Source organism: Apostichopus japonicus, chromosome 15 (genome assembly GCF_037975245.1).
Source record: "Apostichopus japonicus isolate 1M-3 chromosome 15, ASM3797524v1, whole genome shotgun sequence".
NCBI lineage: Eukaryota > Metazoa > Echinodermata > Holothuroidea > Aspidochirotida > Stichopodidae > Apostichopus > Apostichopus japonicus.
Window position 1 is genome coordinate 27,666,236 of NC_092575.1, and position 14,822 is coordinate 27,681,057.

Genomic DNA, 14,822 nt, shown 5'->3' on the forward strand with positions numbered 1-14,822 from the left:
AGACTATCTCAGGAGATTTGATGCATTCAATGTGAACTGGTTATTTACTCAATTACAAGAATGTTAGCAATGTTGAATCACACCCATGGCCTCTTGGTATTCTCTGGTACATGAATGGTGTGACCATATTTGATATTCCTGTCTGCTAGCTTCATCACCAAAAGTATCATTTGATACTGATGATTTTAAAATAACTCCAAAGTCTCCTCTTTTGGTATTAAACAATTGGTATTAGCATATAATTAATAACTTGTGATGGCATGAAAAAGGCTTCTACCAGTTTGATCAATAGTACCATTGAGCTCATCCACCACAAAAATGAAAACTGGTGTAATAAACAAAATGCATCTTCATAATGACAGAAAAATGATTACTTCCAGAAGTATATTTGTATGTTCATTTCTTTCTTAATGCCCCACATTCAGCTAAATCAACTTGTGCAACAAAGTGGTTAAAGTTACTGTTCTTATAAAAACTAATAAAAACCTGCAATTTGTCCTCCCCATTGTATGGTTCAACCTTTTGTTTCCTTTGTGATATGGTTCTTGACATACTGAGCTATTTGATGTAATAATTCTCTGCTTTGTCCAGCATCACAGGAAAATACAACCTCTATCACACCTTTGGTGACAATTTTAACCTCTAGAATAAATTTAATTAAAGGACCTTGGTCTGCATCAGACCCTGACCCTGGGTCACTTGAACTCATGCATATTGCAGAGTGCACATGTTGCCCTGAGGCTGGTCTCCATGAACCTTTAGGAGGATGGGCCTCTTCCTTCTGCAATGCATATTCATCGATCTTTACTTTACATTCTTGTGCATCATCACCCTCATGAATATTGATCTTATTATGTAAATTATTCCTCAAGTCACACAAAGGTTTTGTCGTAGTTGGCAAGCATTCTTTTTCAGTCACATTTGACGATGGTACCTGATATTGTTCGGTGCCACTGATATCTCCATGGCAACCCATACCATCAATTCCATCCTTAATAACAGCAGCCTCTGAGTTGGTCAATTTTCTTCGTTTCACCGTCGGCTTGCCTTCCAAAAGATCATCGCAATCTTCTTCTCTCCACGTCACATGTCTCTCTTTCCTCTTGATCAACAAATCTTTTTTCTCTTCGCAGCAGAAATCACAGTCTTTTCTTGTACTTCTTTCCACGATACCTTCCTTGTTTGTTTTGACTTGAGCTAGAGTATTGTTGTTGTCTTGAGAGTGGTCTCTCTCTGACTCACTAAGAACCATTGATCTAGTGCTCTCAGAATGAGTAGAGCTGCCATTCAGAGCTGGATCAAGTAAAGGCGTCTCAAGACCGGTATCGATATGTCTGTCATCTCTTTGAACTGGTGCTGACTCATCTAGTATACCTTGATTATATATAGTATTCCCAGCATCAGCAGTTTGAATTATCTTCTGTGTATCACCGGGTGACCATTGAGTAGGTGTATGAGTAGCTGGATGACCAGAAACAGATGCATGTGAAGTGCTAGTCTCTTGAATCGGTCTTGACGCGGTTTCCTGCAGTTGTTTCTTCTGACCTTTCTTTGATTTGGATTGGCGTCTCTTCCTTCTCTGGTGAGACCACGTGTTCCTGTTTGCTACAAGTTCAAACTTTGGGTTCCACTTTGTACTAACTAATTGCTTGGTGATAGCCATCTAAAGACAATGAAACCGACAAAGGAAATATTCTTCAATTTTGGAAACAAAACAAAGGTTGAAGTCTTGATGCAGTTTGTTTCTTCAAGTGGTTTGAATTTCTGTATAATAATAGATTCTATCACTTTACAGAAGCTACAGGTCAAAAAACTCCTGTAAATCTTGCCAGTAAATGAGCCTAGGTACTTTTTAATGCAGCATATTGACACAAAAACTAAAACAAAATTAATGTTGGGTTGCTACTCAAATTTGACCTTTTAAGCTTACCAATCAAATCTTTCATTTTGCTACAATCACAATATTGGACAGATGTTAATTATAAAACAAATTGGATGTTCACAGAAGCTATTGATATTATCGGCCGTAATGAAATAAAAACATACGCACCTTGAGATTTTTCATTATTTCTTCCATTGCCATGGCAACAGCTAAGATTTTCTCCTGTCTACCTCTGCTTTGTTTCCCGCCTCTGGAACCAGGTTCAAGTTTCTGGAACAGTTTATCGATGTAAGTTGGAGGAACCTGTATAGCTAATGGAGGCTTCTCTTTTAATTTCTTCTTACCAGGTGAATGCTGCAGTTATTAATGTTCAAGAATGAAGAGAATGTTAACATTAATAGGTCAAATTAAATGTAAGCTGTATGAACTCAATAGTCAGCATGCTAAAATGGATGAGCTGACCATTCCCAGATAATAGAAATGGTTAGATCAGTATCTCAGTGATGGAAATGGTTCTGACTTGTGGCAATACAGAAGACTGAAAAGGAGACCCAGCTTGAGAATCCATTTCCTACGATCATCTCAATCACCACAAGGTGCACTACATCTTTAATTAGTTTAATTAATTAGTTTCAGCTGAAGACAATCATGTTTACTTTAGGGTTATCATGCACTTTCTCTTTTCAAGGTTCAAAGTTTCATGTAATAAGATGAATTAGCTGTCATATGGCTATTTTTGGCAAACCCCAAATAAGGTTATGAGCCACATACCAGCAGCGGGTAGGTCGATCCATGTATGTTTTTAATGACGACCTTTTCATCAAATGTTACCCATAGTTTGTTCTTTACCTTCTTTGCTGTTCTCTGGTACGACCAAGCAACGCCCCACCGCATTGTTCGCCCCTGACAGAACTCTGTTGTGGTCCATGTTGGTACCTGCAATAGAGTACTGGAAGTCAGAATGGACTCTGCCATGATACCATTTACAAATCTAGCTTTTACAGCAATCTTTCTGTAATTTAAAACATGAACTAAATGCACACAAATAAGAACTCAACGTTCTAAATCACCATGGAGTAAAACTCTGCCTAATTATCATCTTACTCTAAGAACGGACAAATCATCTACAAGGTCACGACATTGACTTCCCAGTTTAGTTTGCAACCTGCAGGCATCCTCCTTTACCGAATCAGCTCCTAGGAATATAAAAATACTACCAGGCCCAACTACAATAAGATTAATTAATACAGGATTTTAATCAGATAAAAGTCTTAAATAAATGAAGCATGTATTTATACCTTCTCTTTCTTCAGTTCTGCAACAACTTGTCCAACACTGGACTTTTTACCCAGCATTGAAGTGAACCAACTGCAGAGAGAAAAGATCAAAGCCAATCTTCTAAAATTATGTTTTTCATTTTTTTTTATATCATATATTATTCTAACACCATTTATAATCAATCATATGTCAAAGCTTGTAGCATCTGGATGACTCACACAGAGACATTGTTAAACAATCCGAGATTGAAGGTTTAAGGTGTCATTTTCACCAAAATGCAAGACCTTAGAAATAGCAATAGTCTAAGAATATCTGCTAACCCTTCTTATGACCAAATCACAGTGGATAGTTCATATTTTTTTTTAATTAGTTATGTTAATTGGTTAATTAACTGGTAATACAATCAGATGTATGACAAGGTGTTTGAAGGATCAATCTTTATATAATAATATATGTAGTCTTTTGCACTGGAGCTCTCTACAATTTTGAGATAGATGGACTTACAGGACTCGGTCTGCAACTTGGCAACTCTCTGAGATCATCTTCTTCACAAATTCTACTTCTCCTCCTTCCACGATCATCTCTCCCTCATCCGCTGTACTGACAGAGCTTGGTTCCGGACGGTCACAGCTTCTAGATGACATGAAACCCTGAGCTTCCAAAAGATTGCCAAAGAATGGTGGGTTGCACATGGTGAAGTGAAACTTTGGCTGTTTGTACTCAGATGAGTTTAGCAAGTCTAAGAAAAGACTCTCATTAGTATTTTCGATCACTGTTGACAGGGAAATAGTGAACAGTTTGAAAAGCAAGCAAATGTGTTTACTGATGTTTGTAAATCCTCAGTGTCTCCAGAGATCATGACTGTCTCATAATATATTGTATTCACCATTTTAACAATGCAAGGCTTTTGACCAGAGGTAATACACAATCTTGAAACAAATGTTCCAGCCAGTCAATTGATTCTAACGGTTCCCTTTTACCTTTTTATCTTTGGTTATGTTGGAAAGATTGATCATTTTTGAAGACCTACCAATCAATGTATGCAATTTCCATGACTGCCATATAATTAAGAATTGTAGGAAACCTTCATCAGTACATTGTAGTACTTATAATATATAATATAATTACCCTTCACCAAATTTTTTTGGAAAATGTCAATTTCAGACAAACCAAATCACAACAGCCATTGCATAACACTTTGTTAAAAATTAATCGGACCCAATTACTTGGAATTTCATCAGAATAAAACTTTTAAAGGTATTTAAGTAAGTACAAATCATATGATGATGCGAGCTGCTATTTCCATATGACTCCACACTGAATAACAGCTATTATCTAGAACAATGTGTAACAATGAAAATACCCATCATGCCTCGGTTCATATTCCAAGACTATTCTGTTTCTGACAGAAGGGACTTAATGCTCCTTCTTCTCACCCTCAAGTTAAAAATTAAAAACTAGCATATTGCAGCACTTGCTCTCACCTCTTATTTGGTGGCCCAGTTTATTTACTTCCACATTTTCATTTGCATACTGAAGGCCCAAGGGATCCACTTCAAGGGCCCAAAAGTGCCAGCCATTCATCTTGGCTCCAAGAAGAGGATAAATGCATGATGTACCACATCCTATAGAAAGAAGGGGAAAAAACAAAAACATTTGACAAAAGAAGGCATAGATGCTGGTTGTTACAATACAAAGCAAGAACATCACTTGGTTGATAAAACCAGAAGTTATATATTCTTCAATCCATACATTTATCTCGTCATTAACTGTAAAATAAGTTTGGATTGGACATAAAATAATATTTGCTGATAGAGCAGGTCAAGTAAAGTTCTTTAGTAAACACTTTGTAGCTTATTAAACATTTGATCATCCTCATTTATGGAGCGCGATGCATGTTAAAGGTCGAGGGAAGTGGTGTGGGAAGGTGTGAAGATGTAGATCAGTAGTTCTCCAACTTTTTTAGACAACCACCCCCTTCGACCATCTTGAACTGTCCCAATGCCCCCTCCCCTGCCCCCTCCCCTACCCCCTCCCCTGGACCTACCGTTCATAGTCGGCCGCTCAAGCGAGCAATCAGATTGTCCAAAGATATGCATATAGGAATTAAAAAATAGCCTAAGATGATGAATTTTCTCTCAATAATTTTTTTTTTCGCAGTTAACTTTTTCTGTTTGCAATAACAACAAAAACCTGCAGAAGGCAGGCATACTGTGAAACTGGTATAGAGAGTAATCGCCAGAGACCCCCAAATCAGTGCCAAAGCCCCCCTACTCCCCGTGTACCGCCCCCCTGACTCCTGAGACTTCCCAACCCCCCAGGGGGCAGCAGGGACCACTTTGAGAACCACTGATCTAGATGAACAAAACATCCCCATTGCTGTTTAAAATTTACAGTATAAAGAAGCTATTCACAAACATTAATCATACCCAAAACTCCAAAATCTAGACATAAAACATGTATGCTCAAAGTCAAACCATTAAAAATTAAATGTCAATTTAAACAATTTCAATATAAAGATGAACTAATGACAAAGTATACCTGTTCATCCAGTGATGCTTACCTATGTCAATTCCCCAGATACTGCCTATGTTTGGGGTACCTTCTAATAAATCCTCCAGCCAGTGAATGTAATTCAGTCTGAGCGGAACCGTTGGTATAATGTGATCCAATGGCACATCTAGCTTTATGTCAAAATCTTCCTTTAAAAGCGTACATGTCAGAGCCTTCAGAGCTTCTGGGTCTTTGAAGTCAAGAGAAGCTTTACCCTTGTCACTGAATGTTAGGAAACTCTTGAAGTCTGGATACTTCTCTCCAAGCTTTGAAAAGTCTGGTCTATTATGTTTGTACAAGTTTCTTGGATGCATAAATTTATTCAGAGCCATGACTCGAGAGGCAACCAATATAATTGGAATGGGAAGTAACAACTAACACACTGCAGTGGTAAATATCCGCCTTTTTCTCTTTTGAAAGAAATAAATGAGAGCCAAACTTGAATTAATGAATCAGTATTCTATACATGATAGTGTATGCGTAATTTGATGCTGGGCTACGACTAGGTCTTACTTTTATCTACAGTTGCCCAGGACCTTGGGTCCCGCTAACTGTGTAAGGGACCAGTCCATAACCTTCAGTACAGTTGCCTGTAACAGTGTTAATGCAGGGAGCTGCTGATAGTTGATACACAGTAACTTTTTAGCAGGTTAGGCATAGCATAGCCAATTTTTAAACCGACAAGTCTGTTTTCTAATACTTAATAATATTCTGAAGTGAAAGGTAACATGAACCTTTGTTAACTATCGAAGAAGCTTGATAAAAAAAAGTAGTTTTCTATTACGTATACTCTTTTGTCTTACGAATGCGGTTGAATTGTTTAGTGCCACTGCTTTTGAAGATTCGACGCGCGTTGGTCGCACGTGTGTGTCGTACATAAGTACTTGGCCTAGTTACGCGAAATATTGTTTTGACTTTGAAGACAGAACATATGTATTATTCCTTCCACTCAAAGCTCAGGCCAATTTCAAAATTGCGGGTAGATGACAACGTGATAATAAAATATTGCATGTTGATATCAATTAACATAACAGGTTCATCATTTTATTGTATTTCCTTCATGTTATACAAAATAATACTAGCATAAAGAGCCATAAAAAGTGTTTTAAATCTGGATGTAGAAAAGGTTGAACAACCAGACATAATCAGGGGCGGATCCAGGATTTTGAGAAAGGGGGGCCGACATCCCGATGGTAGCACTTTAGTGATTTGCGTCCTGGGGGAGGGGTCTAGGGGGAGGGGTTGTCCCCCTCCCCCTTGGAAATTTTTGGTTAATTGTGAGTGCTTAGATGCAAAATGGTGAAACATTTCGCCAAAAACTAGAAAAACCAGAAACGTTGCAGACACGCTTTTTTTGTGCACATATTTTTTCTCGATAGACATATTTAACAACGTTCAACAGTGCATGTACAATGGATACACTATTATTGCGTCGATTCGTTTTTTCTTTTGCGCGAAAATTATGACACCAGATTCACCCCAAGAAAAAACATAAAACAAGATATATTCAATGAGATAATTATGATATACTTATTAATGAAAGGGGGGTGTAGGCGGTTTTACACTATCTAACGCAACGCAGTCGCTAAGAACCTGAAGTATTTTTAAGGGAGGGCCCGATAATAAGCGGAAACGGATCACCGACCGAAAAAATATCGGAATTTGTGGACTATTTCTTGCTTCCTATTGTATTAAAACAAAGCACCTATGTGAAAGACACAAATCACATTCTGAAAATTGTGGAAGCCACCCCGTTACCAAAAGCAGTAGTACTTGCTACACTCGATGTCGTCGCCATGTATACCAATACTCCCCAAGAGGAGGCATTAGATATATGTCAAGAAGTCTATGAAAAGGCGGAAAAAAGCGAATATGGAATAAATAAAATATCTTCCATATCCATGCGCAAACTTATTGAACTTATTTTTAACAAGAAACTGTTTCGAGTTCAATAACCAATTCTATCTACAAAAGATCGGTTGCGCCATGGGTAGCCAAGCCTCTCCGGAAATCTGTGATATCGTCATGCATAGACTGGAAAACCAGATTTTACCGACAGATAATAAAATCTTAAAATGGCTCCGCTATAGAGATGAAATTCTATTGCTTTACGACGGTTCACCTCAGGAACTTGAACAACTAGTAAACAGGTTGAATGAAATTCACAGCTTCTTAAAGTTTACGGTAGAAATATTACACACCGAGGTAACATACCTAGATTTGAAAATCTTCAAAGGTCCAAGGTTTGAAACCAATGGGTTATTAGACACCAAAGTCTACACCAAACCTACGGAAACCTTCCAATACCTCGACAGAAACTCTGCACACCACTTGCCACTTTTAAAGGCTTCATTAAAGGGGAAGTCTTACGATACGCACGTCTCTGTAACAATGAGACTGATTTCTTACAGAAAAAGAATGCGTTCACAGAGAAACTGTTACTCCGTAACTATAAGAAAGAGGAAATTGCCTCAGCCACGAAAGGCATAAAATTTGAAAACCGTGGGCAATACCTCACTACCAAACCTAAACAAAAGGAACCACCAATGGTGTTCAAGCTCACCTATACACCTCATATCAAAACCACGCATTTGAAAAATGTACTTTTGAAACATTGGCACTTAATCTCGCAACACGCGGACAGGGGCGTAGCGAAGGTTTTTTTGTTGGGGGGGGGGGGTATGGAGGATTTGATTTGCCGACAGATCTGGAAGTGGTGACTGAAATAGGGGAGGGGTCTAAGGGGAGGGGGTGTCCCCCACCCCTTTGGAAAATTTTTAGTTTTGAAACGTCCTTAGATGCAATCTGGTGCATATTTTAAGTCAAATTTGGCACCGTAGAATTTCCATTTCTATATTATTTTTATGGCAGTCGGCAGAAGAAGAATTAATTGTGACCAATTATCGAACTGTGTTTTCTCTTTCACCGATCGTTGAAATAGTAAAACTTCGTGATGAAAATGTTCAGAAAACTTTCCGGTAATGAGAAGTAACAACATTCATTGATATACAAGCGAGAAACGTTAAAAATTGTGTACAATTCGTGAGCCGTGTCCTTAAGTTTTCCACGGAGAACGAATGACATCTGCGATGACGTCATTCTGAACAGAGGATAATAACAACACGTTGTCACACGATAGCACGACTCATGGGCTGCGGCCTATACGGAAGCCTTTAATTCCATTTCTTTCACTGAGTTGCCGGCGATTCTGGCACTCGTCTAGCTGAGCATGGCTACAGTAGCTATACTGACGGCCGTGACATTATCAGTTATTTGCCGAGAGGTTTTTAACTTGCAGGCGTCGGGTGATTGGATTGGTGAATGAGTTTATCAGATGAATAACTGGAAAATCGAAATACCCGATAAAGAAGCTCCCGTTCTCCTTTTCTCTATTCAGCTTTCCTTCTTTCTTCCCCTTCCGCTCTCTTCACCTTTTCTCCTTTTGCCGACAGACCCAAAATTTGCCGACAGCGACCAAAATATTGGGGGTGTGCCACCACCAACCCCCCCCCCCCCCCGCTCGCTACGCCCCTGCACGCGGAATTATCCAAACTGTTTCCAAAAGAACCGATTCTAGCCTACAAAAGGGCCCAAAATCTCAAAGAGTTACTTGTTAACTCAAGGTTTCATACCAACGAAGAATCAGCTGACTCTCAAGGTTCACACGAAGCTCTTTTAGATGCTCTTATAGCTGCACTATGAGTCCATAAAAACTCGTGCACAGAAAATAGATGCATTTTGAGAACGAGACGCCCAGGCCGAATATAAAATATTCAAAGGCTACTACTGATGAAGCTCCTCCTATAAAGTTTGAGAGCAGAAACCGGTCTAGTTGGTCATAAGAACCTACACTAGTCTCTCCTACTATTAACAGTACACTCAATTCACCTAATAGGTGCAATTATGTTTCACCACAAGGAGCATGCTATAAGTTCATGTTCCTCGGGCCCTCCCTTAAAAATACTTCAGGTTCTTGGCGACTACGTTGCGTTAGATAGTGTAAAACCGCCTACACCCCCTTTCATTCAGATAATTATGATATACTTGCTAACTGTGCATTGATTTTCCCTGACAGTAATAGTCAGCACTATAGTACTGAGCCGTATCTAATTAATACGTGATGTCGCGTAGGCCTGATAATTGCCTTAGTTTCAAATTTGGAATAAAAACGATCGCGTTTCAGGGAAGAGCAGCTGGATATATATTAGGTTTTTCTTTCACCAAGTTATGCCTATTAGGAATTTGAAGTACTCCCACATAAAAAAAAACCCAACTGATTTCCAAAAAGGGGGGGGGGCGGGGCCGGGTCGCCCCCCCCTGGATCCGCCCCTGATAATTGTCAATTTCTCCAATCATTTCGAGAGCAATGAATCGAAACCAAGAGTTGGATATGTATATATCAAATCTACGATCAGCCTTTTGAGTTGAGTTTTGGTACAAATAATTAGCAATTTTAGGTATTAAAATCTCATACACTGCATTTATCTAGTCAAGGTTCATTTCAAGATAATCCTCGCCAAGTTTGGATGTGATCGGTGGGCTACTCTTATTGTCCTTTTAATTGAATGGATAGTTTAAAGGTATGTTGTATTGGTCCCAAATATGCTAGATATCAAATATGGTCACATGTGGTCAAAATTCTTAAGCTGTTTTTATCACAACCTTCGATGAAATTTTCCTCACTGGGACATTCAGTCATTTTGTATGTTCCTTAAAAATGTCTGAGAACAATTTGGCGAGTAAAGACCTACATGAAAGAACTTTTTGAAAACTTCTAGCAATGATAGCGTGCTGTATAATTTGGGGCCTATATTGACTACTTTTAACCACACAATTGTTTCCGGATGGTGTATGAGAGTTGAATACATTGCTTTTGTAGTACTACTTAGGTTTAGTCAAAGTAGTAGAAATTGGATATTAAAGAGCCCTCTTATATCATTATGTAAAACATAAAATGTAACAACAAGCAACAAATTGGTTTAAGATCTAAACACAACTTCAAACATACGTTTTACGTTACCGTGAATTGTATATATTCATGATGCACTGTCCATGCATCATCGAGACATTCTCGTAAAAAAGAGAATGCAAGAGTAAATGTCAACAGATATAGGCTAAATGGAAGAAATCCTATTTCATAATTTTCAGAAAAGTATTTCACTGCACGTCAAACCTCAAAACTTCGTTAATTATAACATGAAGTTATAAAAAATACATATGTTGAAAATAACACATCATTTGCCTGTCTGCGAGCAGACAGGCACGGCTACACCGAGTCGAGAAGAACAAACAGAAAGAAACAATTAAGCCTCGTGAAACCAAATCCAGGACTTCAAATGTGGTGTTGGGGTGGTTGGGTGGGCATTCTACCTCCCCCCTCCCCTGGTGCATGAACCACCATCGACCAACCAGAGGCGATTCAAAGATTGTATAGACGAGGGTGGTCCTGGGGGCGCTCAGAGCCGTACATATATAGAGTGGCCACATACAAGGTTTACAGTCACGTGATTTTGAGTGCCACTTTTTATCCATTAAAATTTCTATACCGAATCGTCACTAGTTAAACACAGTGTATAGCGGATTACAGTTAGCGTTAATGTACCGATACCCCTCTGACTTCAAAGAAGGGAAGGTTTCTTGTTTCTTTTAGATACATTGTACACAAAACTCTCAAATTACATCTTTAACTTCACAAAACAACAGAGCACTTCAGGAGATGCTCAGTACTTAAATTATTTAAGTTTGGAGGTTAAAATAAATTTGCTTAGACCTGGATTCTTGTCCATTTCTCCTTCCCACAATCAATGTATCTTCCAAATCTCCCACGTCACCCCTGATAATAGGCAATTGTTCTCTGACTGAATGAAATACATTTCTTTCAACAGAACCATTTCCCCCGTAATTGGTGGGGCCATGGCCCCATGTCCCTGTAATAACCTCCAAACATAATCTTAAAACAAGAATTACAATTCCCAAATTCTTCCTTTTCCGTGCAACGGCAACGATGGTTGGAATTAACTTGAAAAATCGATGGCGCTAGACCTCTTTACTCACATGATACTACTTCAGGACGCACATTCCCTTGTATACACTTCTGCATGATTCATGATGGTGCAATGACAAACAGAGAGATGAAATATATTTATTCCACTGATATTTTTCGAGGTGAGCCGTGGCCGAATGGTTTCGTCTTATGAGCCTACAGCATATAGTCCATAAACCTTCTGTGCTGCCAATCAGGTAGTCTGGTTTAGCCGCTCGGCTAATTCGACACTCATCTCTTTTGTATTTTGGAAGTTTAAACCTGAACACAATAGTTAAAACAAAAAATGTACTTGTTGTTAAACGGCTATAGGCATTAATTTAATAATTGTGTGACTAAAAATTTAAATGTAATAAAACTGGGTTGAATTTGTTTTTATGAAAATATATTATATAAAAGTCATTAATGGTTTCAGTAAAATCAGTCATATTTTATATGATGTTTTAACATGTAACTATGTGAACCAACTCTTTAATAATATAGATGTATGTTTCCTATATAAAACTAATTCTTACTCAGATCCGTACTTGTGAAAAATCTACTACTGGCACGTTATCACCATCCATAAAAGTAAAATATGTTGTCGACCTGAAGTGTATATACACAGTTCACAGTAATTTGGTTCAGTAGATGAAATAGTTCACCTATTATCGATTTTATATGGACATGGGAGGTTGTTATACCTAGAAGTGATTTTAGTATACCATAGCAGACTCTAGCATTCTGATCTGGACACCGATTCTGTTGATCTTACGCCATGATTTCAATCTTCGTAATCATGTATAATAACTGGAAAAGCGTAAGAAACGAGGGCGCTGTACACCTTTTCCGTTACACTGCAACTCTCATGACGTCATTTAAGCGCTTTCATAGATTCATTCATTATGTGTGCTTGCTTGGTATATGATTCATAGCAGTGCAATAGCAAAACGGGTGATGAAATATATTTATTTCACTGATATCTTTCGAGGTGAGCCGTGGCCGAGTGGTTCGTCTTATGAGCCTACAGCATATAGTCTCTAAACCTTCTGTGCTGCCAATCAGGTAGTCTGGTTTAGCCGCTCGGCTAATTCGACACTCATCTCTTTTGCGAGCATTTCTAAAGGATTCATTGGAACTCTGACAGTTGCTTTCAGAAAAGCGAATTTGACAAACAAAAACAAACAAAAAACGGGAAAACACAACCTTCCATTAGCACCTTTGAAATCATGAAATGTCATATTTTTTATTTACAAGTGTAAAATGTCGGCAAAGACTCGGACAGACGCCAACTTGCCGTAGAAAAAGCTATCCGCGTAGCATACCGTAATGATATTGATTCCGTCGGCCGTTAGAAAATACATTAGTAAGTTTGTAACACAAGTCATGCACTGTGGCTTCGTAGGTTAAGTGAGAAAACATTTGCAGGAACGAAAGAGTGAGAAAGTTGCATTAACATTCTATAAATTTGAACATTGCGCTGCTGGCAAAGTCGGTCTTTATGAATCAGGATACTTTCAAATATTCTTGGCACATATATAACTTGACCTTTAAACCAATAACATTCCAATGTCGGGTATTGACGGTAGAAAGTACCCAAAATATCGATATAAGAAGTAAATAAAATATTTTTAAACATTGCTGAATGTTCCTCTGTTCTTGACTTACATTACAACTACCTATACGAGTATTTGATCATCATACAGTTTACAGCGCAAGTTATAGCTTTCCTTCTTTCATATCTGTATATATTTCTAAGACATAATGCAGAATTTTTCCCATCATCTTAGCGGTTACAAAAAAATACGTTAAGATCATTTCGATTAAGTTTGTTTTAATATAAAATATTAAAAAAATACAATAAATCCACGAGTTTTGACCATTGATCTTTCCCCTATAGCGCGTTTACAAGCTTAAATCTCCTCACTTTAGTATACCTATCAAATAAATGAAATAAAAAGTTACTAACTTAAAGTTGCTTAATTAATACAATACCTTCATAATCTAATACACATGTAACAGTTCAATACGGTCTTCCTTGAACAATAACGCGTTTATCCGAGGATACTTAATTGCTTTCATTGTAACGCTCATGCTGATTCTAATTAGTGCATATGAATAACGGATGCGAAAGGAGGGAGGGAGTAGGAGGGAGCTTGACGTCCCAATGTTGATTCAAGTTCTCCAGTCTGGCACAAAGCCCATGTTTAATCCATCTCTCGTCAATACTCTATACGACGGAATGATGTATGATCAGATACCCCTTGATCACCCACTGCTGCAAATATGTACGAGTGTTTAGATGGCGCTATATAACTATTGCAATACACTGCAACTCTCATGACGTCATTTTAGAGCTTTCAAGGTAGCGCTAGCATGTGTGCTAGCTTGGTATATGATTCATAGCAGTGCAATAGCAAAATGGGTGATGAAATATATTTATTTCACTGATATCTTTCGAGGTGAGCCGTGGCCGAGTGGTTCGTCTTATGAGCCTACAGCATATAGTCTCTAAACCTTCTGTGCTGCCAATCAGGTAGTCTGGTTTAGCCGCTCGGCTAATTCGACACTCATCTCTTTTGCGTGCATTTCTAAAGGATTCATTGGAACTCTGACAGTTGCTTTCAGAAAAGCGAATTTGACAAACAAAAACAAACAAAAAACGGGAAAACACAACCTTCCATTAGCACCTTTGAAATGTCATATTTTTTATTTACAAGTGTAAAATGTCGGCAAGGACTCGGACAGACGCCAACTTGCCGTAGAAAAAGCTATCCGCGTAGCATACCCCCCCCCCCCCCCCCTCATGGATTACAGTGGAACTTCTTTTACGATATTAAGTTCGACTTGGCTTCGATATATGACAAGACGAAACGAGCATTTTCCACATATAAAGTGGTGCACTAACTTTGCGTCCATCTTCTTTTTTTCAGTGTCTATCAGTAAGTTCACTAGAATTATCCTTGACTAAGAAATGACGGCGTTGTTGTGTAGGTACATATAACCCTATATTATATGTCCATATGCACAGAAAGATACACTTGATTAAAGAGGTAAAAAGAAGGAACAATGAAAATCAAAGAAAAG

The 14,822-nt window shown here is 38.3% G+C and overlaps 1 protein-coding gene across 2 annotated transcripts; it reads right to left on the bottom strand.

The window, feature by feature from the left end:
- Positions 1 to 473: 473 nt before the first annotated feature.
- LOC139980951 (RNA N(6)-adenosine-methyltransferase mettl16-like) lies at positions 474 to 6,605 on the bottom strand. Of its 2 annotated transcripts, XM_071993019.1 has the most exons (7): positions 5,724 to 6,602; positions 4,645 to 4,785; positions 3,665 to 3,932; positions 3,181 to 3,250; positions 2,732 to 2,818; positions 2,051 to 2,236; positions 474 to 1,663 (listed from the first exon to the last, which is right to left on the bottom strand). In XM_071993019.1, exons 1-7 carry the CDS (start codon positions 6,043 to 6,045, stop codon positions 515 to 517), a joined length of 2,223 nt encoding a protein of 740 aa, XP_071849120.1. In that variant the 5' UTR covers positions 6,046 to 6,602; the 3' UTR covers positions 474 to 514. The 2 variants fall into 2 exon arrangements, with proteins under 2 accessions (XP_071849120.1, XP_071849121.1); XM_071993020.1 differs by lacking the exon at positions 2,732 to 2,818 and having other exon boundaries at positions 5,724 to 6,605.
- Between the last annotated feature and the right edge of the window lie 8,217 nt (positions 6,606 to 14,822).